The sequence below is a fragment of the Drosophila arizonae genome, chromosome 3 (assembly GCF_054131065.1).
Source record: "Drosophila arizonae isolate 15081-1271.41 chromosome 3, UAZ_ARI_1.0, whole genome shotgun sequence".
Classification (NCBI taxonomy): Eukaryota; Metazoa; Arthropoda; class Insecta; order Diptera; family Drosophilidae; genus Drosophila; species Drosophila arizonae.
The window spans coordinates 22,553,879-22,580,536 of NC_142923.1; the positions used below are offsets into that span (position 1 = coordinate 22,553,879).

Consider the following 26,658-nt stretch of genomic DNA (forward strand, 5'->3'; position numbering starts at 1 on the left):
GTTAAATCATTTTCGTATTATAATCTCTTATATGATTCATATGAATTAAATGATTCATTAATCATATATGATTCATTCATTCCTCCTACTTATAGCTGAGGGAAAACTCTAAGATTTTAAGGAGCTCCGTAGCCCTCTTATACAATGAAATACAAAAAACCGTGTATTCCAATATTCACATATATCCGCCTTATTGCTTATTCTACTTTACTTTTGTTTTTGTTCCGGGTTTTTCCTTTGGCGAATAATTTGCTGCCTTCTTTTACAGGGGTTCGGCCCGTGTTTGACTTGTTTGCCTTTTGTATACGCAATGCACAAGCACACACACACACACACACACACACACACACACACACCTAAGTAAATACATACACAATATATATATAATTCTATACACATATACAGATAGATACCTATATCTGTGCCCTTGGCAAACGATTGTGGCGCTTGGGGCGCGTGTGTATGCTATGGGCAGGCCAATCAATTCGCTGCGACAATTAGACATTTGTTTTGCCAGGTTTTTTTTTTTTGTTTTGGGGTAACTTTTATCATTAGCAGCAAATGCTGGGAGATACTGAGATCGAGTATGAGGGCCTAATTTATTGTTGTTGGACCTTAATCAACTTACAACGGTTCAATTTTATTTAATACTATTTCAGTTACGAAATGTATAGAAGCATAAATTGGCAGCTTTTCAATAATATTTTAAAATAATAAAAATGTAAATAAATTTATTTAAGTGTTACTACTACTATTTAAATATTTAAACAAATTAAGTTAAGATAGCTCTGAAGTAATTCATTAGTATTTAATTTTAGTTCTTTTATGTATTTACTTTCAAAATAGCCATATAAATCAAGCAAAATTCGCTTTATACATATTCAAGAGATATTTCTCCATATGAATATTTGTTTATACCATAAAAATTATTATAGTCTAAAAAATTAAAATCATATGGCATATTCTAGAAGTCAAAGTAATACATAAAAAGCTTTAACAAAGAAAACCAAATATAAAATATCATCATTTATAAAAATATAAATTAACTCATAAATAAATCTCATAATATAATTATAGCATTTTTAACGTAATTATTTATATATTTTACGTTATATTATAGTATTTATTTAAAAAATAACATTATTATATCGTCGAATTCAATTTATTTAGCACAATTAATACATGCATCCCAATACAGTTAATAAACAAGTTCTCGTATGTTCTCCAGTTAAAATTTTCAAATAATTCAGCAATCAAATTAGGTTTGATGCAGGTTGTGCGAAATACAATTAAAATTCAGCATAGTTCAGCTTATCATATGACACTTTCCATTTGCGGCAACCCTTACCCTTCGCTCCCCTCTCCACTCCACCCTCCTCACTACCCACTCCCCCAGCACCATTCACATCAGCTACGAAGCCAAGATCCCTTAAGGGACTGCGTATAATGAAAATGAAAAGGCTGCTTGCAGCTAGCACTTGCACTCACTTAGCTATTCATAACTGACACACACACACACTCATACACAGCCAAACACCGACAAATTTAAATAATTCAACGAAAGAAATTCGCTTTTAGCCAATGCCAAAAGCCAGCGAACGAGAAAGAGAGAAAGAGAGAGAGCGGCAGTTGTGAAGTGAGAAGCGGAAAAGCCACAAAAACCAGAAACTTGCAGTCGCGTGCAGCTGTCTGTCTGTGTATGTGTATGTGTGTGTGTGTGTGTCGTAGGGCAGTACTTGACAAGGGCTAAAAGCACCGGAGCCCTGTGGCTGAGCATGCTGGAATGGAGATTGCGGCTAAAAACTCGCGCGCGCTTTAGACACACATTAAAATTTCAATTTTATACAAATTAAAATTTTATCAGCATATTTTCGGCTGAGCGTGTGTTTGAGTTCTATATTCAAATATGCAACGTATATTGTGTCAAACTGAAAACATAAATATATGAAGAACTTCCGTGTGAAATTACAATGTTTAATCTAACGGAGGCAAATAAATATTAACTGACACTCAACTGATTTTTATTTGTTAGGGTTTATTTAGGTATTTTTTTTTTTTTTTTTAATTTCAATTTTAAAATGATATTAGGTATTTGATTTTTTTTTTAATTTCAGTTTTAAAATGATATTGGGTGATTTTGTTTTTTTTTTCTTTTTTTTTTTTCTTTTTTTTTGGTTTTTCTTTTTTACTTCAATTTTTAAATGATTACTTATATTGATACTTAATATTTATTTATTATTTTTATTTTTTATTTAACTTAAATTGTTAATTTTTTATTAATTCAACTGTAATTTAATTTCATTATTATTTTTATTTTTTTATTTAAATTTGTATATTCCTTTTTAGTTTAACCACCTCTACTTATTACAAATTCCAATATTTGAATATTATTTTATTTAATTGCCGACCAACTTCGTTGTTCACTCAACACAGTTATCACTGTAGCTAAATACTTTGTTACAGCCCAAGTTTCTTAAGCTAGAGTTAAGCCTATAAATATACAAAATCTTGCTTTAATCTCTTGCCCTTGGCAATTAAAATGCAGAGCTTGTTCTTGGCTTGACTCAAATTAATTGATTAATTAACTCGCAAGCATTAAATGACAAGAAGAAAACTGAAGCTAACTGAAAAATAATATAAAATTAAACTAAATCATGTATAAATATTCGTCTAATAAAAGAATTTCAAATAAACTAGATAAAAATATAATCCCCAAATATTTATCCAATAAAACTTTTTTAGTTGGTCAAATTAGTTAAGCTGGTTTATGCGTTTGTTAACTGCCCACAGAAGGGCGTGTATGGAGGCGTGGCAGGCAGAGCGCCAAATTGAGAAGTTGCTCAAGTTATATATATATATATATTTTTTTTTTCTTGCTCCTCTTCGTCTTGGCCCCCAAGAAATAGACGGCAAAAGAAATCTGTTATGGTTAAACTTTACGCGCACAGTAAAAACTTTTCGACAAATTGCAGCGAAAAGTGCACACAATGCTTCAAGAAGAAGAAGAAGAAGCAGAGACAGAGGCAGAGCAAAAAACAGCAGGCGAAACAGTGCGTGGCGACGCCGGCAAAATATATATATACATACATACATATTTATATATGTATAAGTATAAGCTGTGTATATGTATTTAAGCATGAAAAAAAAAGCTTAAGAAAAAAAACTTTTAGATTTTTCTACTTTGGTCAAGGTGGGCACTAAATGGAGAGAGGGGCAAAGTAAAACCACAAACTTGGCAGCACTCTTTTACGCTATGTCTCCCTCTCATTATCTATCTCTCTCTCTCTCTCTCTGTCTCTCTTTTCCTAGCTGTTATCTTGCATAGTGCGGCTGTTGCTTGCGCTCTGTTTATTGCCTGGCGCTAAAAGCAACTGGGGACCATTTTTGGTGCTATCTCACTCCCCCCCCCACACACACCCTCACATCCTCACACCCTGGCTTCGTCTCAATCTCTTATATTGTCTGTGCATTTCAAGTCGTAATGTGGGCGTACAATTTTCAATTATACATTTTAGTGGTCGCCGCAGCTCATTGACAGTAGAAAAAAAAAAAGAAAAAGAAAGACAAAATAGAAGCAAAGTATATTTATACAAACATACATACACATATCCATATATATGTATGCATGTGTATGTGTATGAAAAGGGTTGCCACAGAAATGAGAAAAGTTTTTAGTTGTGGAACTTGGACGAGAATATGTCTGTGAATTTCCGCAGCTTATATATGTAGACATACATACACATGTATGTATGTGTGAGTGTGTATAATGTGGCATTGGGGCACCAGCAGCTTGGCTTCACATTCATATTGAATGAGCAACGATATAGCAAATGCATAATATATATACATATGCCAATATATGTATATATTTTTATATTCAATATACATACATACATGCATATGTATGTGTATGTCTTTCAATTTTCTATTGCTCCAACTCAACCGTATTGAGGTTAGGCATAGATTGAACGTTGCATTGGCAAAATGTTATTTGTTTCAATTACAAAAGACAAACGATCCTATGGAAACAGCCGCATGTAACACTCATGGATCTGTTATGAAACATTTCATAAAAGACAATAAATCCAAGCGAAATGTGCACAAAAATTATAAAATTATTATTAAAAATATAATAATATCAACATCAAAATTCCATCTTTGCTCAAAAAATAGTTAGAAATAAGATATATTTATTTTATAATATTTTTCTAAAGCTTCATTTCGACATTAGGATTGTTTATATATTCGACTATTGATTTTAAAATATAATCTTATCCAAAATTAAATTTAGACTTTCCCACATTAGTTGTGCTATGGTACACAAAATTTGTTCCGTTGCTAAAAAATATACCCACTGTTTGCTCAGAATAGAATGCAAAAAGAGAATTGCGAAAAAGAAATCCCGTTACTTTCCGGTCACAATTCATTTGCATTTGACGATTTAGAGAGATATGCATATGAAACCCATAAGAATACAAGTTGCTTGGAGTCTTATTAGAATTTCTAAAGCTCTAACCAGTTCAAATAGGATAGGCGAATTCTTAGGTGTATATTACGAATTGAATTGATAATAATTTACTTACCGTGGTTTAGTTAATTTTTTCATATGTATATCCATGTCCCGTTACAGTCGATGTCGATGTTGTTGTTGTTGCTGCTGCTGCTGCTAGTGGTGGTGGTGGTGGAGTAGGTGTTGGTGTTGGTGGAGTTAGTTGGTTGCTGTAGTTCCCCATTCACATTCGAATGACCCTACATAAGTGCCTCAAATTTGATTTTTGGGGTTTTTATCTTTGGGAATTATTGGAAGGGTGACTAATCCAATGTTAATGCAAGTGGTACAACAGCAACTCCTGAGAATTTCTTGAGAGGCGTTGCTCTCGTTAGCTTTTCGCTGTTGTTGATTTGTTGCTGTTGTTGTTGTTGCTGCTGCTGCAGCTGCTTCTTCTTCTCTAGTTGTTTTTGGGGCTTTTGGGTACCGCATGAGTTGTTGGTGTTGGTGTTGTTGTTCCTGGCAGGTTGCTGGCGTTGTTTTTGTTGGTGTTCTTCTTTAGTTAACATTTAACAATTAAGTTTAATAAATTTTATATTTTGTATTTATTATATGATTTGTTATCCGTAATATTGCTCGATTTGCTGTATTGATTGAGGTTATGGTTGTATGTTTTACATGGTTGTTATTGGGTATTTTCGTTTGTTGTTGTTGTTGTTGTTGAAGTTTAAGCACTTGGGGCGCATATAAAAAATGTGTGTTTTTTCTTCTTCTTATTTTAAAGTTTTTAGAATTTGCACTGCTTTTAAATGGTTTCTTTTGCTTTTGTCTCTTTTTGATAAATTTTGGTTTTACGTTTAAAGTAAATTTGCTAAAGTAATTGCATGGATTTTTATTATTATTTTATTTATTTTTTTTAAGCAAGCTGATCAATTTCTTTTAATTTTCATTAATTACTAAGTGTATTCGTTGTTATAAGAAATATATGTATGCAAATATCTATATATATATATTTATAAGTAATATATATATATACGATTTAATATGCTAATATTTAAAGATTTGATTGCATCGTTAGAATTAACGCACTTTTTATCAACTAATTAAGACGATTTCCGTTTAGCATCGTCATTTTCACTTTCACTATCATCATCTTCTTCCTTATAATAATCATCTTCTATATAATGCATGCATATTGTGTGTATAAATAACGGTATATAATGTGTATATATAACTATTGGAAGGCGTACTTGTATAGGCTTTCTGAATTTTTCTGCTCATAAATGTTATGCGTTCGTTTGCTTATTATTTTGTTAAAGCTAATGGCTACAAATTTGCATATTTTCGCTTTGTTTTATATCATTATGTATTTAACTTTTCAATTTATGTTGGTATGTAATATAATTCCATTTATTTATTTATGTATTGCTTTTTGTTGAGGCGCTTTTTTAATTTTTTTTTCTTTTTGGTTTTTTATTATTTAATTTTTTCGTTTTTTTTTTTTTAATTTAATTTTTTTTAGGGCTGTAAATTTAAATTGATTATTTAAAGATTGCTAATTATTCAAAATCATAGAGTGGTGTGACCAAATGCCTAAAAGTTCGTCAAACCCAAATGAGGAAAAATAAAACAACAACAACTACTCGAATACCCAAGGACAATAAACGCTCTCAAATTTGATCTCTACACTCTTGCGCGCTCGTTCTCTCACTCTTTTACTCTCTCAACAGCTGTTAAGTATATTAATATACGCAACAGTGTTGCCAACTATCGTTGTCAACCTCTGCAAGCGAGACTACAACAACAAGACACACACGCTCGAGGATGTTATTTTTCCGCTTGCATTTCTTTACGTCTAGCTGTTCGTTCAGCTGTTGATCGCAATTGCATTTGCATGAGGCACAAGCAGAGTTGCCAACCACATGGTATGTAAGACATGGGGTGTGTTGCCAACGTTTTTGTTAGAGCAGCTGCGACTTTATTTGAGTGCGCGGCTTGCGCTGATGGAAAAAAGCAGGTGTTAAATAAAAATCAAGAAAAATATATGTACATACACACACAAAATACATACTAAGAACATAAACATGGCAGATGAGCCACAAGACAAATAACATAATCATTTTGTAATTATGTATGTGCAGCTAGGCATGCGTATATACATATTAACATGTGTGTGTGTGTGTGTGTGTGTGTGTGTGTGTATGTGCGAATGCAGAGAATTGTCTATGCACAGTTGTTTTTGTAGTATTTCATTCATTATGTTACAAACAGTTGTTATAGGCATAGGCAGCCCAAAGGGCAACGCACGCATAACCGTTTTTTTGGCGTTTGCTTTGTGCTTGTCGCTGCCAAACAACAAAAACAACAACATCACGAGTACCTTGGCAGTAGTGCCGTTACGCGCGAGCGAGAGAGCCCGCGATTGAGCGCCAAGTGCCGTTTGAAAAATTTACAACAACAAATTTAGCTTTGAAGTCAATGCGCATTTCACTTTTTCTGTACCGTTTTTCTGTTGTTGCTGTTGTTGTTGCTGCCTATGCGAAAGCGAAATTTTTATTTTATGCTTTTGTGGCGGCTGCGACGGCTGCTATTGATTTCATTAATTATTGTTGTTGTTTCTATTGCTTTAATTAATTTGCATAGCGTTTGCAGGCGCCACAGATCGCAAGAGTTGGCGAGAACGAGAGAGGTAATAATAAAAATAATTCCGTGTGTGTGTTTATGTGTGTTGGTCAAAAGGGGCGGCAGGCGACGGTAACGCGGCGTTGCTCTACTTGCGACAACGACAACGACGACGACGACGACGCTACGAAAAAGGCAATTGTGACGCGTTGTTTCATTTTGTTGTTGCTTTTGTCATAAATAATTAATAAACACAACTTACGTATTATATTTGCTTTTGCTTTTGCATTTGCATTTGATTTTGCTTTTATTTGCTATTTGCTTTGCATGAACTCATCACTTATTGCACTTGTTTTACAATTGCTACACACCACTTATTTGTAATAATTTTCTTTATATATAAATATATTTTATTATTTATTTAGCATGGCGATTGGTTCGACGGGCGCGTGTAGATGGAAAAAATTTCACGATTTTCGCTATTCGCTTTTACATCTTATCCGGCGCGACGACGTTCTGTTACTGTTAATAAAAAACTGCTTACACTGGCGCCAACTGCTAACCGGGTCTGTTACGTTCTGTTGCCAGTGAGAGAGAGAGAGCATGTTGACTCAAATTGTGTATGTTAGGCAACTGTTAATTAACAGGTGGCGCTCGCGCTCTGTTAAATTTGCCTTAAGTGAGAGAAACCGAAACGAACGCTAAAAATTCGAGAGTGCAATTTAACTTAAATTTTAACATAAACTGTTAACGGGTAACAATGATCACATAGTAAGTAAAGTTCGTTTCTCATTTACATTATTGAATTACAATAAATATCTTGCTTTGCAATATGTGTAAGTACAACATATGTTTGCTTCATTTATATATGCGCATTCCATTTTGTGCGCTCTTTCAGTCGGCTGTTACAGTAAAATTGTGAATGAATGTTTGAGAGTGGACTACAACGACAAAATAAGAGAAAGAGAGTACGCCTGACATTTTTGCCTGTTGTTTGTTGTTACTTTTGCTAGCTATTGACTGCGTACGTGTGTGTGTCTGTTTGTGGACACGAGTGTGTGCGCGCGTATCTGTGTTTTGTGTTGCTAGTTAGCGCTAGTGTTGCCAATGCATTGGAATTTGAAACCGTGCGAAAATCAACAATTAATGTTCGCTCTGTTATACTTTTTGTTTGTTTGTTTATTTGTTTGTTATTGCCGTCACTTCTCTTTGGTTGCTTATTGTTTTGAAATAAGTTTCTTGCTTGAGCAAATACAAATAAATAAACGAAAGACACTTGTGTTCAAGGTCTTAGGGCATCTCAAAATTAGCACGCGAAACGATTAGTTTGTTATTATTTTAAAAACTAAGTTTGATTTTTAGTCTCACATAATTTGGCAAATTTTAGTAATTTACAAAATTGTGTGGCAGTTTTATTTAAGTAAGAAATAATGAATATCGATTTTCGATTAATTATGAAATTATACTGTTTTCACTCATCGATCTTCTCTGCAAAGATGATTTTCAAATTGAACATTTTCCCTCATGTAAAAGTCGAGCTAATAGCATACTAGGCTCTCATATCAGCATATTATTGGCATGTCCGTTTCAAACAATTAAAATCTTATCAGAATACGATTTGCCTGTGTGTGTGTGTGTTTGTGAGTATGGCACATCTAATCAAATCTAAAAGAATGCAAAAAAGATGAAGCTAACAAAAATCATAGAGGAAGAATAGTGAAATGTGTTAGGTTACGTGCTTAAAATATAAGCTTAAGGCTGTTTGTTATACGTAAAAAGTAAATTATACAAAAACAAATCAAACTCACACACACATACATATGTAAAAGACAACATTGTCACTGCCGTGAGAAAGAGCGCGCAAGGGAGAGTTGGCAAATAACAGCGAGAGCGGCCTGTCTGACATTTGACGTTAGTTTGTATGTTTTGCGCATTCACAATAAGCGCGCGAATCGCGCATAGCAAATTAAAATTTAAAAAAAAAAAAAGGAAAAAAGAAGCCAATTACAAAAATGACACTTAAAAACAAAGCGCAATGAAATTAAGAGAGAGAGACCGCTTGCCTAGATTGAGCGAAATTGGGAGCGAGAGAGTAGCAGCAATAGAGAGAGAGAGTGCTAACTAGAGAGGCAGAGAATATATGTGTTTTAGCGGGGGGAGGGGAGGGGGTCGACTGTTGACGAACTTTTGACTTGGTCAGGCTTTTGTTTATAATCATTTACATGACATAACTCACCTTTTCGTGAACTGCAACATATAAAAGTTTGTGCGAATTAAAAAAATATTTAAACATTATTTAACACAAACACTAATGAACACACACATACACTGACAGACTGTGACGAGACGACGACGACACACACACAACGACGCGACATGCTGCTATTCTTCTTTTTTTTGTTTCTCTTTTCTTAATGCAGTGTTGTATAGCAGCAAAATTTGTTGTTGTTGTGTTGTGATTGGCGCGGCTGTTGCCTTTACCACATTTAATTAGAGTACATTTATATTACATTTTAATCAACAAATAAATCGTTCGTAAACTGCAGTCAAAGTCACTCACACACGTTTACATTCACACAGGCACACACGCACGTACTCATGCACACACACACACACGCGAACACACATGAGTGGGGCACGCACACACAGCAACTAGTAAATTCTGCGACACTTACGAAAAAATATATTTTTTTAGATGTGTGTGTTGCTTAAATTAAACATTTTCTATTGCTTATTGCACTGCACATGGTTTGCACACGTTCGGCCAGTTGAGGCACTTCGCTGGCTGTTATTGTTTGGTTTGAATTGTAATGCGTTTTGTGTTAAATCGAATTAATATAAATTTTTGTTGCGTGTTTTGCTGTTGTGTGCAACGAGTTTTTTTTTATACTGTGTGACCGAAGTGTGCCAAAAATTTAACAGCTGTTTTCCATGCCGAAATCTGGCCACACGACAACTGTTAAAATCCGTAAGACGGCCTTACTTAATCATGATGATTTATGAGAATGGCAAGAAGAGCAGTGCCATTTTGAGTAAAGACGAGTTTCTAATGTATGTATGTCATAAATGTCATAAACGACACTGTTAAGAGGCTCACATAATCGTTAGCAGAGTTAAATGGTTAACAGAATATGTAACATTTTAATTGAAATGCAACAGATGATAGGTGCCAAGGACAGTATGCTGCTCAACACTGCTACAAGGAATTTTATATGGATTTCAAGTATAAACTTTTTTAATAATAGAGAAATATTTTTTATGTGTTCTTTTAATGTAATTTTGAAATTATAATTAATATGCATTTGCTCACGCAGCTTAACAGCTGCAATTACAGAACAGACTGCTGTTAAGACTCTGTTAATCGTATTTTGTTTTGATTGTTTTGTTTTGGTCATTTGCCACTTATTGAATAACAAATATGTGCATATATATTTAAACTTGCTTATTAAATGTAAAGCAAGCCAGAAAATTATTGTGTCACTGGCATGCTAGCAACAATTAAAAATCATTAAAATATAAAAAATGTTGCCGACTGTAAACATTTTGAGTAATTTGATAAGTCCTCTCAACGCCACCTGCAGACGCGCCGTGCACCTGAAGAAACGTGAGCTCTATCAGGTGAGTGGGATTGCCAGGAGGAAAACAGTTATATGTAATGCTTCTTCATTTTCTCTTTAGCAATGCTTTCGCATCTTGGGCGTCCATGAATCCGCCGACCAGGAGACAGTGCGTCGCGCCTATTTGGATTTGGTGAAGCGCGTCCATCCCGACGCCGACAGCGATGAGGCAAGCAACGAGCGCTTCCAGCAGGTGGACGAAGCTTTCAAAATGCTGCAGGAGAAATTCGCCAAGAGCCGTCGCAACATCAGCGAGAACGAGGACGAGGAACTGGAATTCGATATACGACACACGGCGCCGCAGCATCGTCAGTATCTCTCCAACGAGGGTATCGGCGTGGGCACGCCCTTCCAGCGCCAGAAGCAATACCAGCAGGTGCGTGCCATGAAGGCCCAGGAGCGTGTACTCGAACACCGGGTGGAGAAGGCGGCAGCCGGAGAGCACGCCCTAATGCGCAAAGGCGGCAGCTACTACGGCAAGCATGCGATCAAGACGAAATATGGGATCGATCGTGTTGTCGAGGATCTCATCCAGGAGGCCATGTCCAAGGGCGATTTCAACAATCTAAATGGCGCCGGCAAACCACTGTCGCTGGCCCAAACCCAGAATCCCTATCTGGACTTTACCACGCACAAGCTGAACAAAATAATGCTGGACAATGGCTTCACGCCGGAATGGATCACACTTAGCCGGGACATACGCGAAGCGGCGGCCAAGCTGAAGCAACAGCTGCGAAACGAGCGCTGCTACTACGGCGACTGGCCATTGGCCACCCTGGAGGAGCAGGCGGCCTGGCAAAAGTTTGCCCAACTCCATGCGGAGGACATAAAGCAGCTGAACAAAACCATAGACAAATACAATTTGATTGTGCCCATACTGGAGAATCAATACTTTCGCCTGACCCTGGACAGGCTGGCCGAGAGCGTGTTCAAGGAGCCGGATCTAAAGCGCAACATGAAAAGACCCCAACAGCTGCAGGCCAAGACCGAGCCAGCCAACACCGAGCGCGGCTTCATGGTGAATCTGTTCTCAATGTTTCTGTGAGGCAATCGAGAGAGCTTATTTGTAGTACATTTGTATAATTGGTGATATTTTAGTTAAGAGAACGGAGAGTGTGATAAGGAACGTGATATGTAAATAAATTGAGAGCCAAAGAAGGAGCTGAGTTGTTATTTTAACTCATCCCATCAATCCCACATAAATATGAATCTCTTATTATGTATAATTCTCTTCTTAATTTGTGATATTTTAGTTGAGAGAGCAAAAGTCGTAATATTATATTATATGAACATTATTAGTGAATCAATTAAGAGGTAAATCTCTTATCACATTCATTTCTGAATTTAAGTTGTCTATATGTATTTCTATTTGAGCTGGAATACTTGCAGCAGCAGAGGGTGCTCCCATTGGTCCCCTACCTGAGCACGAATCAGTGTGTGAGTATTAGTCGCCCTATATAAAGGGCAGCAGCTGTAGCATTTCTTCAGTCGTACAGGCCTAGTGGGGTCAGTCGGACAGTTAAGACTTGGAGAAATTACTTTGAAGAAATACTTAAAGAAAACACTTAGAAGAAATACCTACAGAAAATACTTAGAGGGAATACCTAGAGAAAATACTTAGAAAAAATACCTAAAGGAAATACTAAGAGGAAATAATTGAAGGAAATACCTGGAAGAAATACTTTGAGAAAATATTTAAAGGAAACATATAAAGTACGAATTTTAGAGGAAATATTTAGATGAAGTACTTAAAGAAATACTCAAAAAAAACATTATAGAGGAAATACTTAGAAGAAATACTTACAGGAAATACTTAGAAGAAAAGCTTGGAGGAATTACTTAGCGGAAATACCCAGAAAAATGCTTTGAAGAAATGCTTAGAGGACATACTTAAAAAAACGTATGTTAGAGGAAATATTTAAAAGAAATGCTTAGAAGTACGTAGAGGGAATACTTACAGGAAATATCTGGAGATAATGCTTTAAGGAAGTATTTTAGAGGAAATTTTCTAGAGGAAATAATTAAAGGAAATATTTGAAAATATTGTATGCTCAACAACATTTCGCATATCTAAGTCATGTTCGGCTATCTTCTAGTCGAGCACTCCCCACAGAAATACCCTCGGTTGTTTAACAACAGTTTATTAAAAACGTAAATATATAGTACTTACATATATGTATTATAATATCGTATACCATGCAAATGGATGTTGTCTAATTTGAGGAATTCCCCCTATTTGAGGAATCTTCCTATTCCCTATATTGATGCAGTCAACAAATTTTAGTTCATCTTCGAGACGCACTTGCCCTCCGCATTGAGGGCTAGCGAACCGTTAGCCAGCAAGGCCAGGGCGCGCGGATACGCCCAGTGCTCGGCCTGGTGAATGCGCTGGGTGAGGCTCTCGACCGTGTCGCCCTTGAGGATGGGCACTGGGGCCTGGATGAGTATGGCGCCCGTGTCGACGCCCTCGTCCACAAAGTGCACGGTGCAGCCGGATTCCGATTCGCCCGCGTCGAGCGCCTGCTGCTGGACATGCAGGCCCGGATACTTGGGCAACAGCGACGGATGGATATTGATGAGACGTCCGCGCCAATGGCGCACAAAGGGAGCGCTCAGGACACGCATAAAGCCGGCCAGGCAAACGATATCGATGCGTGCGGCGACCAAATGGCGCGTCAGCTCCGCATCGTAATCCTCGCGCTTGGCGAAATCCTTATGGGAGATGACCAACGATGGTATGCCCGCCCGGCTGGCACGCTCCAGCCCCAAGACGCCCGCCTTATTGCTAATCACCAGCCGAATGTCCGCGTGCACCGCCTGCGCCGAGTCGCGCGTTGCATCGATCAGCGCCTGGAGATTGCTGCCGGTGCCCGAGATGAGGACGGCGACGCGTCGTCGTGGCACCAACAGCAGCCGCTGGCTGCGCGTCAGCAGGCTGTCGAAATGCTGCACCACCACCTGCGGCTTGCGGGCATCCTTGCGGGCGACGACCTCACCCACCAGCACGGCGCGTTGCGTGTAGCGCAGCTGCTGCATCACTAGCTCCACCTGTTGTGGGGCCACCACCAGGATCAGGCCCAGGCCGCAGTTGTAGGTGCGCTGCAGCTCGGCTGGCGCAATATTCCCAGCCTGGGCCAGCCAGGCGAACACCGGCGGCAGCTGGAAGCGGTTCGCATCGAGGCGCACCGCCAGCTCCTTGCGCAGCACACGCGGTATATTCTCGCTCAGGCCGCCGCCAGTGATGTGGGCCAGCGCCTTGATGCCATGGCCGGCCTGGGCGAGCAGCGGCGCCAGGGCCTGCACATAGATGCGCGTCGGCACGAGCAGCTCCTCGCCCAGCGTGCGCTCACTGAATGGAGCTCGATCTGTCAGGCCCAAACCCGCCCGCTTGAGCACCGTGTGCACCAGGCTGAAGCCGTTGCTGTGCACGCCCGAGGAGGGCAAACCGATGAGCGCATCTCCCGGCTGAATCTCGTCCAGGCGTGGCAATATCGCACCTCCCTCCGCTATGCCCAGCGCAAAGCCAGCCAGATCGTAGACCTGCGGCTCGTACAGCAGCGGCAGGGCGGCCAAGTGGGCATCTGCAAAATGAGAGCAGGTGGAGATTAGGGTTAAGATTCCTAAGATGCCTCCTTAGCTTGGGCACTCACCTATGAAGCTGCTGTTCGCCTGCCGCGCCCCCTCGTGCACGCCCGCCGCCACCTCGGCGGCCAGTTGGGGCTGCCACTTGCCGCAGGCGTAGTAGCTGGAGAAGCTGAAGGGCTCGGCGCCATTGCAGAGGATGTCGTTGACGCACATGGCGACCAGATCGATGCCAACGCTACCATTGCGTCCCGTCTGCTGGGCGATTTTGAGCTTGGTGCCGACTCCGTCGGTGCCCAGGATGAGGATGGGATCCACATAGTGGGCGGGTAGGCGGGTCAGACGGCGTCCGCTGGCATTTACAAAGCAATCCTCGCGCAACACTGTCGTGGGCAGTGGCTCCGTCAGCTCCACAACCTCGGAGGGCAACTGGTTGCTGCCCAAGCCACCAAATGGCGTGGCCAAATCCTCCAGCTGCTCCTCAAAGTTGCGCACCTGAATCCTTGCGCCAGTTGCGCCCGCTGCACGTGTTTGCAGAATGCCCAGGACCTTCGCACCGGACAGGGATGTGCGCCACAATTGGCTGGCCTGGGGCAGCACCAGCAGCATGCCGATGCCACAGTTGTGCCGCTCCAGCAACGTCTGCGCCGTCAGCTGCAGCTGCCCGGCCAGCCAGCCAAACACCTGTGGCACGGGCACAGCGCCAAAGTCCAGTGCCACTTCGTATCCAGCGGGCAGCAGCCGCTCCACATCGTGCAGCAGGCCGTGGGTCACGTGGGCCACGCCCTTTATCTCACCCGCCTGCAGATGGGGCAACAGCTGCTGCACATACATTCGGGTGGGCGTGCCCAGCACCTGAGCCAAGCTGAGTCCACTGTCGCCGCCCACTGGCGAACGATCCCTGAGATTCACACCAGCCGCCGCCAATTGAGTGAGCAGCTCATTGAAGCCGGCGCAGTGCAGCCCGGAGGAGGGCAAGCCCACAAGCAAATCCCCAGCCTGATAGCTATCGAAGCGGGGCAGGACGCGCGACTTCTCCACCAGACCCACACAGTAGCCAGCCATGTCATATTGTCCGATTGCATATAGAGAGGGCATCTCAGCGGTTTCGCCACCTGGAGAAGAGATGAAAAGTGGGAGAGATAGTAAGTAATTAAGTATGAGTGAAAAGATAGATGGAGAGATTGTGATATAGTACTTAGAAGAAGGTGCGAGGGAAAGGGAAAATATAGGAAGAAGTGAAAAGGAAGATAGATGATTAGAGAGAGAGAGACAGAGTAATTAAGAAGAAAAAGGTATGAGTGAAAGGACATACGGATGGCGAAAAGAAAGAGATAGAAAGTAAGAGGTACGTAGAAGGTATGAGTGAAAAGATAATAAGTAATAAGATAATAAAAGGGAAGATATGGAATGAAGATTGAGAATAAGTAGAATAAAGTATGAATTAAAGGGAAAATAGATAGTGAGAGAGAGACGAGTTTAAGGAAAGATGGATGATGAAAAGAGAGAGAGAGAAAACAGTAGAAGCAGGAAACAGTGAGAGAGAGAAAAAATATGACGAAGGTTTGAATGAAAGGAAAGAGTGAGTGAGTAAGTAAGGAGATTAATGATGAGGAGAAAGAGAGATAGACAGAGAGTAAGTAGAAGAAAATATTAGTGAAATGAATTATTAGGCATATAGTTAGCAACAAAAGCCTTAAGCATTGCTTAAGGATCAGCTTAAGATCATTTCTAGCCATAGATATCAACCGAAAAAAAATCACGTTCACTCTGGCTCGTACTGAGCAAGAGCCTTCGGTTTCCTTTCATCTCTCGATACGATTGACGCTCGCACAATTTAGTTCAACAAGGAACTCAGAAAGTCTATACGGTGTTCACTTTCCCATGTTTATTTTAATAGTAGAACTGTCGTATGGTTATGTAATACATGGTTATGTAATACATTCACTGAGCTCAACCAAAAGATCGGGGAGTAACCAGAACAGAAAACCCGCGGAAAAACATTTCGGTGCGATCGCAAACGAATTCGTTGAAGAACTGACGCAATGGGTTAGTCTTAGAGTTATTTCTCAAAGTATGAGAGAAACCTATTTATATTATTACAGACCTATTTGGGGATATCGATAAATGGAAAACAGATATATGCGAGCTTTGCTTTAGATAAAACGAAAGCTATTTACAATATGTTGATACAGAAAATCTTCTGTCATTACTGATCCTATCAAACAAATTTAACTACGCCCTATCAGATCATATAGGACAAATCTTTCACAAGACTTGCAATCAATTAAGATATTACCAATAGATATCAAATTGATCAGCTCTCAACTCACCAACTAGAGCGCATCGGGCATCCCGACAGCCATCGACCATGCCCTTGACCAGCTGTGCGGCGAGTGGCACCTGCAGCTTGCCGCAGGCAATGTAATCCAGGAATGCAACTGGCTCAGCGCCCAGCTCCAGGAGCTCATTCGCACACATGGCAAAGAGATCGTAGCCAATGTGATCGTAGAGCTCATTCTGCAGGGCCAACTGTATCTTGGCGCCCACACCATGAGTGGCCTCCGCTATGACCGGCTGCCTGTAGCTGAGCTCCTTGATGCGAAACAGACCACCGAAGCCGCCTAGACCACCCAAGACCCCGGGGCGTTGGGTGCCACGCGATAGGGGCTTGATACGCTGCACCAGAGCATCGCCAGCATCGATGTCCACGCCGCTGTCCTTGTAGCTGAGCGAGGGAGCTGGCGCCCTAAGGAGATGATAGAGAGCAAAGCAGAGTTAAAGAGGGATGGCATGAAAGTGGGAAGGAAGACACACAAACACAAATGATGAGCGTGCATGATTCGCCTGATTAGATCTGTGAGATTTCGTAACATAATGATCTCTTGATGAACATTTATTTCATGTTTTCTTTATTTCCTTTCGAATCTCATTTGATTTACATTTTGAACGCCTTCTGCGCTATATCCGTGCGATATTGTGCTCCAGCTCCAGCAAAACTGATGCCCTCCGCCAGCTTGGTGGCCTGCGCAGCGGCCTGCCTGAGGCTCGGGTCCAGCGCAATGGCAATGAGCACTCGGCCGCCATTGGTCAGCGGCTCCTGCTGGGCATTGACGGTCAAGCCGCTGTGGAAGATCAGCTGAGTCTCTGTGTTGGCAGCGGGCAGACCTGGAATAGATCGAGGTATGAATATAGATGACAATAGGAATATATTATTTATTTTGGGCTTTGCTCTTTGACCTGCCTTCCGCCTTCATTTCTGTTCTTGCTTTCTGAATTGTTGCACATTTCCTGCTCTGCTATTTCTTGTGCTACCACCCTATATCCCCTTCCTCTTCCTGCTCCATTTCCCTTGTATCTCTTCTCCCTCTTTTCTGTTCCTTTCTCCTGACTTGTTGCATATTTTCTGCTCTCTTATCGTATCGTCTCTTATCTATTTCTCTCTTTCCTTTTTTCACCTTCCGTTTTCCTTTTGCCATCATCTTCTTTTCTTTTACACTTCTTGTTTCATTTCCGTTGTATCTGGTTCTCCTTTCTCTGATCTCTGCTCAGGCTAGACCCTTTCCTTTATCTGATCCCTTTATCTGATCTCTGCTCAGTTTAGACTCTCACCTCTTCCTCTTTTCTCTGATCTCTGCTTAGGCTAGATCTATTCAGTTTCAGTTTTAGGCTAAGGGTAATAGGCTAACAGCCAAGCTAATTTGCTCTTTAGATCTAGATCAGCTACAATTAGCTCTTCAGTTCTTTTAGAAACTTTAATCTATGCTTTGATATCTCAACCCTATAATCTATCATTTCTAGTACAGAGTAGAACCACAAAGGATTCCAAATGTCTAGGCATAGTACCTATTCTAAGTAATTAAGTTCTTTTGAAGTCCTAGTTGCTTAATTAAAGTATGGCTAATGACCGGTAGATCATTATCTCATTGGGCATCGATCAGGTCGAATCACAGGCCAATATAATACAAGTAATATATGCAGGCCTAACTTGTTTCGTCAGATACTAAAATCTCAGCTGCATTTATTAATATTATTATTTTAATTTATGCAAAATTGTTTTGTGAATTTCCCGGCACATGCGAAAAGGGAATTTCTGTTGCATAAACGAGTTGACAGCTCACCTGTGATGACGCAACCCTTTGTAGAAGTTTCCGGATAGCCCGCGCTGGCCATAATCACGCCGACGGCACTCAGGCCGCTGCGCCACTGCAAGGTGAGCTGCTCCAGCTGCCCCTTGCAGCACGCCTGCATCACCTCGAACAGATCGGATTCGAGGAGCGGAAGTATCACTTGCGTCTCGGGATCTCCAAAGCGACAGTTGAACTCGAGTACGCGCGGACCGTCACGTGTGAGCATGAGACCGGCATAGAGGACGCCCTGATAGGCAATGCGCTCCTGCTGCAGTCCTTTGATGGCCCGTTCCAGCACAGCGCGCTGGACCAGCTCCAGGGCCTGTTTGCTGATCAAGGGGCAGGGACAATAGGCGCCCATGCCGCCAGTATTGGGCCCCGTATCACCGTTGCCCAGACGCTTGTGATCCTGGGCGGGCAGCATGGCCTGAATGGTTTTGCCATCGGTGAAGGCCAGCACAGAGACCTCCTCGCCCTCGAGCAGCTCCTCCACGACGAGAGTGGCGCCCGCCTGGCCATACTTCAGCTGGCCCAGTATCTCGTCCACAGCTTGGCAGGCCTCCTCCACATTGGCGGCCACCACGACGCCCTTGCCGGCAGCCAAACCGGCGGCCTTCACCACAAGAGCGGCGTACGGGGCGCTGTCAAAGCAAAGGCGAGAATTATTATTGTGATTATTATTCATTTTTAATTTAATTGAAATTTAATTGAAATTTACTCATTTCGACTTTACCTGCGTATAAACTTTTTGGCCTTGTTCACATCCGTGAAGCTCTCGTAGCGCGCCGTCGGTATGCCATGGCGCAGCATAAAGTCTTTGGCCCACTTCTTATCGGCCTCGATCTGGGCGCCCTGCTTGCCGGGCCCAAAGCATGCGATGCCCGCCCTCTGCAGCACATCGCCCAGGCCCAAAGCCAGCGGATCTTCGGGCCCGATCACCACCAGCGAGATCTTGTTCAGCTGGCACCACTTGGCAATGGCCTGGCAAAAGGTCAAATGCAAAAGAATTTTTAGTGTAAACAAGTTAACAGAGAGGGAGAGACGGAGAGAGAGAGAGAGAGAGGCTAGGGCATGACAGACTATGGAATGCCCTGTAAATTGTCGACAATAAATTGCTTAAACCATTTTGAGTAAGTTAAGCGCCTGAACGGGGAGGGTGTGCCAGACTACGAGATGCCTTGTAATTTGTTAACATATATTGAAATATTGTTTTATAAATAAGTTATATGCTGCAAATTTGTTATGCAAGCGAGTTCAAGCGAGGACCTGTCCGACTGATAGATGCCCTTTAACATGTGTTGAAATATTGATTTATAAATAACTTATATGTTTCTATAATTCGTGCAAAAACTTGGACTTGTAAACTAATTAGCGAGAGGGCCTGGCAAAGCTGTGACTGATTAAGAGATGCCTTGTAATTTGTGTGAGGTGTGAAATATTGTTATATGTATAAATAAATTGTATGTTTTCATATTTTATGCAAACAAGTTGTGTAGCAAGCTTGAATGAATGTAATCGACTCTGAGATACCCAGTAAATTAAATTGACGGGTTTAATAATGAAATATTTATAAATTATGCTATTATATTGGATTAAAAATAAAGTTAAGTAAACTCTGACATACTATGAGATACTCTATAACTGATAATATAATGCAAACTTTTCTAGTTTTAACAAAATAGAGTGATAGCAGTATGCTAGACTATGAATTGACCTGTAAACAAAGATGAAACTTTAATATAATGATTAATAATATAATAATTGTTATATGTTTTACTTTATATATTTAAGCAAATTTTAAGTATATTGGAATGCTCAAAGTTTGACAGACTATGAGATGCTATGTAATGGTATACATAATGCAAATTTTAATCAGAAGCTCTACATCTTTTATTTGTCCATAAAAGGCGATTCGGGATGTACAGGAGTTAAATATAATTTAAATATAATATAATATGTAATACATAATGTATGCATGACTTTGAAATTCCCAGCAACATTTCATACTTGTTGCTCGGTCCCAGAAATGTGGTATGCTAAATAAGTTAAGGGGAATTTGTCATGCAACTGGTGCAAAATGCTGCGAACGTAAGCAAGCTCGACTATGAAATACCCATTATTGTTCTACGGAGAACCAACGCCTAACTAATTTTTTAAAGAAAAGAAAAATGGAAAATTTTCTCTTTACTTAAAGCATAAACTTCCACAAGTTCAAACTCTTCCTCCTCCTTATCATGCCCTTTCTTGACAGTCTGAGATGGGGTATTACCATTTTAAATGCTAATTTCTTAATTCAGGGCAAGCCCAGAATGCTGGCAACAAATAAATTATAGCCGGTTCTGCATTGAGAACAATTTGTCGCCATGGCAAAAATTCCTTCCTAATTGGTTTGCCATTAAACTGGGTGCATTGTCGTATTGGTGAATGGCGTTATAACCAAAAAAAAAAAAAAAAGAAAAAAAATTTTTTAAGAAACAAAATAAATAACAAAAAATTAAATGTAAAATAATTATAGCAACAACAGCATTCAAAAGATGTACTGACTCAGTTAAGAGCTATGCCTGCTGAACAACAAGATCGACAAAAATCCGGAGCCTGCTCATCCGGTTTGGGATGAACGTGACTGATGCGCTCCGTCTTCGTCTCGGTTCTAATCGAGTTGGCGCCAGTCCCAAACGGAGAATCCACAAAGTGCAACTGCGTTCCAGACTATTTAACACATTAACAGCACTGTTTCTCCCCTATGCCACCTCCAACTCCCTCACTCCACCCACTCTCTTCCTCCGTCTCCCACATTTTTGGGGTTCAAGTACGTTCACAGCGCTCGCCGTCTGCTCCCAGTCAGCTGCTAAAATGTGACGTCTTCACATTTCGCAATTTCATGAAGCCATTTATGGCAATCCGGCCAAGGTTCCCATTTCCCAAACGATGTCTCGGAATTTCTGACCACTTTCCAAACTTGGCCAAGAACAGTTTTAATACTCCTCAGACATGACACATAATTTACTATATTGCATACTGTATGCAAATGAGTAATTCACGACTCAGCAAATGTGATAGATTAGTTACGGTTTGTTGGCTGGGATTGGGTATAAGTATGGAGAGAACAGGAATTCAGCTAGATAGACTCTATAGTTCTCAGCTTTAAACTAGAAACTCTGTATATAAATAATGAGTAATTCATTAATGTTTATATGAAAGCTGAGAGTCAACGAATTTTGTTTGCTGAGCTTTATGCTTATAATTTGTTGGTGTCGCTCGCTCACAGTGTTCTATGAATGAATCTATTTCCTGTTGGCTTTCTTGGTTTGTCTTTCACTTTAGATCTATTTTTTAATCGTTCAGTTTATCTCACTCACTTTCCCTCTAGTTCCTCTTCTTTGTCCCTTTTTTTCTGTTTGTCTAGCTATCCTATATTTATCTGCCTCTCGCTTTCTTTCCTTTCCTTTTTCCTCTGTCGCCATCTATTTACTTTTCGATCTCTGCCTCAATTCGACTCCCAACTTTTCCTTGATTCTTTGTCTTTCTCTTCCTTTACATCTTGGTCCACTTCTCTCTTTCTCTCTCTCTCTCTCTCTCTATTTCCCTCTCTTTGTCACCACTTTGTAAATAGACGTCTATCTCTTTGTCTCTCTTACTCCCATCTTTATGTCTTCGCTTCTTTCTATTTGTTTCATCCCTTCTATCTCTCTTCGTCTCTTCTCTCTCCGTAAATTATTCACTATTTATCTTTCATATTTCTAACTTTGTTTCGTATCTTTATCTTCTTTCTTTCTCTTTTCCGCTTCCCTTTTTCTTTCACACCTCCCATTTTGAAATCTTTTCTCATCATTCTTTCTACTCCTATGCCTAGCATGACCTTTCTACGCGATTCTCAAAGGCTATTTATTAAACTTTATACAAGTGACATTAAAATGCTTTTTCTTGTCAATAAAAACTTGGATTAAAAGCTTTCTTTGATACCTGATTATAGCTCATCACCCTGCCTTGCCCCCAAATTAGCAAACAGCTTTAGCCAAAAATAAATAATAAACAATCGTAATAAATTAGAAAATCCCATTTAAGGAGACGAATCAATTTAAAAATATATTATCGAAAATAATTGATTAAAGAACATTTCCAAATAATAGAAGCAATTTTATTTTGTTTTTAAGTATGTGTAGAAATATTTGTAAACTGGTTAAGTATATCTGTTGACTTAAGTTCACTTACGTAAACGAGCCCCGTAAAACAAAAACCTTAATCGTACTACATTTATGAGCGGTTCAACGATCTCTGGAATATTTTTCTTGCAAACAAAAATGAACTAAAAATTATGGAATGCAAGGCAATAATTGTGTTCAAGATCAACAACAATTAAAATATATATAGGCATATAGATATATATAAACATATATATATATCAAATCAGAGGTGCCATATAACCTTCGAATAGGGTATCTGATATTAAGAGCAATAAATGATATTTAACCGGCCCACAAAACTTTAAGAACTGCAACCATTTGGCGATCACATATAAAATAATTATTATAAACAAAAAGAGGAAAAAGGCAAAAGTTAAAAATTAAAAAAAAAAAAAAAAAAAAAAAAAATTAAAAAAAAACAACGAAGCCTCGCTTAAACCAAATAAAATCATTTAATTTATGACTGCCGCTTGAGATGATGATATGACGAGCGGCTGGAGACGACGGCTACAGACGACGCCTTCGCTCTCGGAACTGGGTTTCCAATCCCCAAAAATTAAAAAACAACAAAAAAGCGAAAAAGCACAAAAATTCATGGCAAGCGAATTGTATATAAAAACGAAAGCATGCAAAAAGCAACCAAACAGTCGTTGATTTAAAGCGCTAGAACGAACAACCGCGACAAGATTTCGAGATTTAAAAAAAAAAAAAATAAATAAATAAATTAAATAAAATATATACGAAATTACAAAAAAAAAAAAAAAAAAAAAAAAAAAAAAAAAAAATTTTATTAAATATTATTAAAATATTTTTTTTTTCAATTCCGAAAATGTGCAACAATATGCAACTCTCTTTGCTTGTAAGCTATTTGAACTCAAATTCCAATTGGATTTCAATTAATCAAAATGTGTGCAAATTTTATAGATACAACTCGTGTGCGTGACAGCTCTGATCCAGGCTGCATATATACCCGATTCGGATCGTAATACGCATACGCTGCACAACGAACTGAACGTGGATCCGGACGGCAGCTATAGTTATGCATACGAAACGTCCAATGGCATTACGGGCAAACAATCCGGATTGGGAGGCATTGCCGTGCAAGGCGGTTCGAGTTATATCTCACCTGAGGGCACGCCCATTAGCATTAGCTATGTGGCCGATGAGAAGGGCTACTATCCCGTGGGCGATCATATACCCAAGGTGCCCGACTACATATTGCGCGCATTGGCCTATATCCGTACACATCCGTATCAGGTCAGAGACTACTATACGGGCGAGCTGAAGACTGTGGCTCACGATGCGGAGGCCTTTAAGGTGTACGAACGCGACATTCAGGAGCCGACGACGCCGCGTACTCGACCCAGTGTTACGCCCAAGGTGGTGCATCTGACACATGCACCACCCACGCAACGTTAAGGGCGATCGAATGATCCATATTGGATGTATGGAGACGGCTGATGGGTCGGGTTCGGGGCGGGCAGGGAAAATGGCAGACTGACAGACAAGCCAGACGCAAACTGTGAATTTGATCTAAACAATTAATTGATAGAAGTGCTAAGACAAAAAAAAAAAAAAAATAATAATAATAATAAATAAAAAAAAAATAATAAAAAAAAAACGAAAATATACAAAAAGATATATGAAACAAATGAAATTGTTTATATTCGAACTCCGTCTCAGGCGTCAATCGGGCAGACGCTAATGCGTGGAGCGACTTTATAAATGGACCCGCTAATAGATAACGGAATTTATAGCCGCATTGAAAGCGAAAGATTTTATTTGACAAAAAATAAAAAAAAATTAAATATATAAAAAATATTATATTGTAATAGGCGAACAAATTGCAAACCGAATGCAATTGCATTTACTTAAGATTTAAAGGCGAGTCTAATTGATTGATATGGCTGGATTTATTAATCTCAAAGTTTCTATTGATAGAGACAAAAAAACATCGATTTTGTTTGTTCAATCTAACTGAATTTAAAGAGTTTTTTTTGTTTTGTTTTTTTTTTTTTTTTTTTTTTGTCAATGATTTCTATTTATTTCTCATCTCATCTACATTTTAACGGACGTAGATGTGCCCATATTCCATATTTGTAATTGCTTAGAAAGCCTATATACCCTATTTATATTCAGAATCCATTCAAAATGGGAAATCAGAGTATAATATTTTTATATGCTGAATGGACTCTGCTATAAGAATTTTTTTTTTTTTTTAATTTTAAACATCTACTTTATAACAACCTTTCAATTAAATTCCAGATGATTCGATTCAGTATTATTAAATACTGAGTTATTTACTATATTTCATTTATTGTTTTTCCAAAAGGCGTGATCGCGAATATGTAAAGCTGTTTTGTTTGCTAGATTATATTATCAGGAAATCTATCAATATCATGTTATTTGTGTATATTTTTAGAAAGCAACGGAAATACTTTACATGACGTAAGTAAAAACTTTTCTTACACCATGTAGAAAATATTGCTGACAATTATAAAACAACAAAAATTATAGAACAAACAAATTAAAAATGAAAAAGGGAAAATATACTTATTTAAATTTATAGTTTATGTAAAAATATAAAAATTATTGTTTTATATTTTAATTTTAAATTTTTCAAATATATTTGTTCTACAATTTTAATTATTATTATTATTATTATTATTTTTTTTTTTATATATATATATAATGATACTGATGAAATGTAAAATTGTTTGCTAATAAATCATATTTCAGTTTAAATAAAAATTGTACATAATTTATTCATATATCACTAAATTTCGTTAATAAAATGTCTAAGAATCTCAATCACCTCAAGGCAACAATAAATCTACCACAGGCTGTCATGCCGCTTAGGGGTTAAAGTATCTATAGACAGACACACACACGCGCGCACACTGCCACACATAGGCACATGCACACAGTTAGAGAATGCAAAGTTTGGCCGCTGTTACGCTTTTGATTGGATCCATTTACGAGCTCCGCTTAACATTAAAACCAAATTAACTGAGCATCATAAAAGAAAATGTCAAAAGCAGGCATATATATGTGTAATAAAAAAATAGCAATAAAATGTTGATAAATTTGCAGCATCGCATAGCCGTGGTTGCATCCGCCGCAACTTTAAGCCCGGCTCGAAGGTTAAGTGAAGGACAGTGAGCACAGTGCGCGGCTGCACTGAGCTAACCACGACGAACCTCCGGAGCGTGCACTGCACTCACCTCAAAATCCTTCGCATCTAGTGCGTCGGCGCCGAGATTCTGGCACTTTGCGCCCAGCTGCTCAATGCCAAAGCTGCCCGGCAGAGCGTAGATTTGCGACACTAGCGGCGACTGCTCCAGCTTCCAACAGATGGCGTGCTCACGCCCACCGCTACCGATGACCAGCACGCGATTTGACATATTCGCCGTTTGTTAATATTAAAGCACAACAACAATACTAATAATCAGAAAACTTTGCACGTTTTAATGACGCGAAATAATTGCTATTAAATTGTTTTCGTTGTATTTTTATCGTTGTATTCTGTTTGCTGCGTGCCCACGTGTTCCGATCAGTGACGATTTTTGGCACGCACGAGCAACAAAGAGCGAATTGAGCGGCGAGAGTGTGAGAGAGCGTGGCTTTTGTTTGATCTCTTTTCAGCTATGCTTCTTATGTTGCTTTCGCCGTTCTTTGCTAATAGTAAACCGCACCGCACGACGCCTTGTTTTCAACTGAAACTGAACTGAATTAAATACTTTATGTGTAGGCAAAAATAAAAAGCGAAAATAGTAGACAGGCCTAGGTAACGCGAATTCGTCGCGATACCAGTTGATTATGTTATGCGCGCTCTCTCTCTCTCACTCTGTCTCTCTCACACACTTATACACGTCTTATACATATTTTACGTTGCTGCGAGCTGATAAGAAAGTCATTGGATTGCCGATTGGCGTCGGTCCCTAACTGTAATGCACTCTCTTGTTTTTGTTATTGGTGGCAGAAGAAACCGTTTGGAAAATAACAAAAACACAACGATAACCTTTTCAGAGGCC

The 26,658-nt window shown here is 39.5% G+C and overlaps 4 protein-coding genes across 11 annotated transcripts in view; 2 read left to right on the forward strand and 2 right to left on the reverse strand.

Moving 5' to 3' along the window:
- Positions 1 to 9,927, reverse strand: part of lilli (AF4/FMR2 family member lilliputian) — a 121,071-nt gene extending 111,144 nt beyond the window's left edge. For 4 of the 7 annotated variants that reach the window (XM_089463628.1, XM_089463624.1, XM_089463629.1 and 1 more), the window contains exon 1: positions 4,584 to 5,050. In XM_089463628.1, coding sequence (XP_089319754.1) covers positions 4,584 to 4,618 — 35 coding nt within the window. In that variant the 5' untranslated portion in view covers positions 4,619 to 5,050. Of the gene's footprint in view, positions 1 to 4,583; positions 5,134 to 7,373; positions 9,295 to 9,786 lie in introns of those variants that run through there. The other 3 variants (XM_089463626.1, XM_089463625.1, XM_089463627.1) reach the window with 3 other exon arrangements.
- On the reverse strand, positions 5,191 to 26,586 carry Gart (trifunctional purine biosynthetic protein adenosine-3 Gart). 2 transcript variants are annotated; one of them, XR_016268946.1, is made up of 10 exons: positions 25,849 to 26,586; positions 19,174 to 19,421; positions 18,432 to 19,081; positions 17,253 to 17,478; positions 16,644 to 17,059; positions 14,379 to 15,425; positions 12,899 to 14,309; positions 12,687 to 12,736; positions 9,348 to 12,617; positions 5,191 to 6,013 (listed from the first exon to the last, which is right to left on the reverse strand). XR_016268946.1 is itself a non-coding variant. In XM_018003648.2 (7 exons), exons 1-7 carry the CDS (start codon positions 26,026 to 26,028, stop codon positions 13,009 to 13,011), a joined length of 4,068 nt encoding a protein of 1,355 aa, XP_017859137.1. In that variant the 5' UTR covers positions 26,029 to 26,586; the 3' UTR covers positions 12,854 to 13,008. The 2 variants fall into 2 exon arrangements, 1 of the variants encoding a protein (XP_017859137.1); XM_018003648.2 differs by lacking the exons at positions 5,191 to 6,013; positions 9,348 to 12,617; positions 12,687 to 12,736 and having other exon boundaries at positions 12,854 to 14,309.
- LOC108611169 (dnaJ homolog subfamily C member 28) lies at positions 10,588 to 11,886 on the forward strand. The gene is made up of 2 exons (XM_018003652.2): positions 10,588 to 10,729; positions 10,790 to 11,886. The coding sequence occupies exons 1-2, from the start codon at positions 10,634 to 10,636 to the stop codon at positions 11,771 to 11,773; spliced, it is 1,080 nt and encodes a 359-aa protein (XP_017859141.1). The 5' UTR covers positions 10,588 to 10,633; the 3' UTR covers positions 11,774 to 11,886.
- Positions 23,273 to 24,281, forward strand: Pcp (Pupal cuticle protein). The gene is made up of 2 exons (XM_089463663.1): positions 23,273 to 23,483; positions 23,549 to 24,281. The coding sequence occupies exons 1-2, from the start codon at positions 23,454 to 23,456 to the stop codon at positions 24,041 to 24,043; spliced, it is 525 nt and encodes a 174-aa protein (XP_089319789.1). The 5' UTR covers positions 23,273 to 23,453; the 3' UTR covers positions 24,044 to 24,281.
- Positions 26,587 to 26,658: the final 72 nt, after the last annotated feature.

Bases quoted from the DNA above. Each gene is read 5' to 3' on its own strand.
- Pcp (XM_089463663.1), top strand. From the start codon at position 23,454: ATGTGCAACAATATGCAACTCTCTTTGCTT. The intron at 23,484-23,548 runs GTAAGCTATTTG...CAAATTTTATAG, and splicing joins ATATGCAACTCTCTTTGCTT to ATACAACTCGTGTGCGTGAC.
- LOC108611169 (XM_018003652.2), top strand. From the start codon at position 10,634: ATGTTGCCGACTGTAAACATTTTGAGTAATTTGATAAGTCCTCTCAAC. The intron at 10,730-10,789 runs GTGAGTGGGATT...TTTTCTCTTTAG, and splicing joins AGAAACGTGAGCTCTATCAG to CAATGCTTTCGCATCTTGGG.
- Gart (XM_018003648.2), bottom strand. From the start codon at position 26,028: ATGTCAAATCGCGTGCTGGTCATCGGTAGCGGTGGGCGTGAGCACGCC. The intron at 17,479-18,431 runs GTGAGCTGTCAA...GATCTATTCCAG, and splicing joins AAAGGGTTGCGTCATCACAG to GTCTGCCCGCTGCCAACACA. The intron at 14,310-14,378 runs GTGAGTGCCCAA...CTCATTTTGCAG, and splicing joins GGCGAACAGCAGCTTCATAG to ATGCCCACTTGGCCGCCCTG.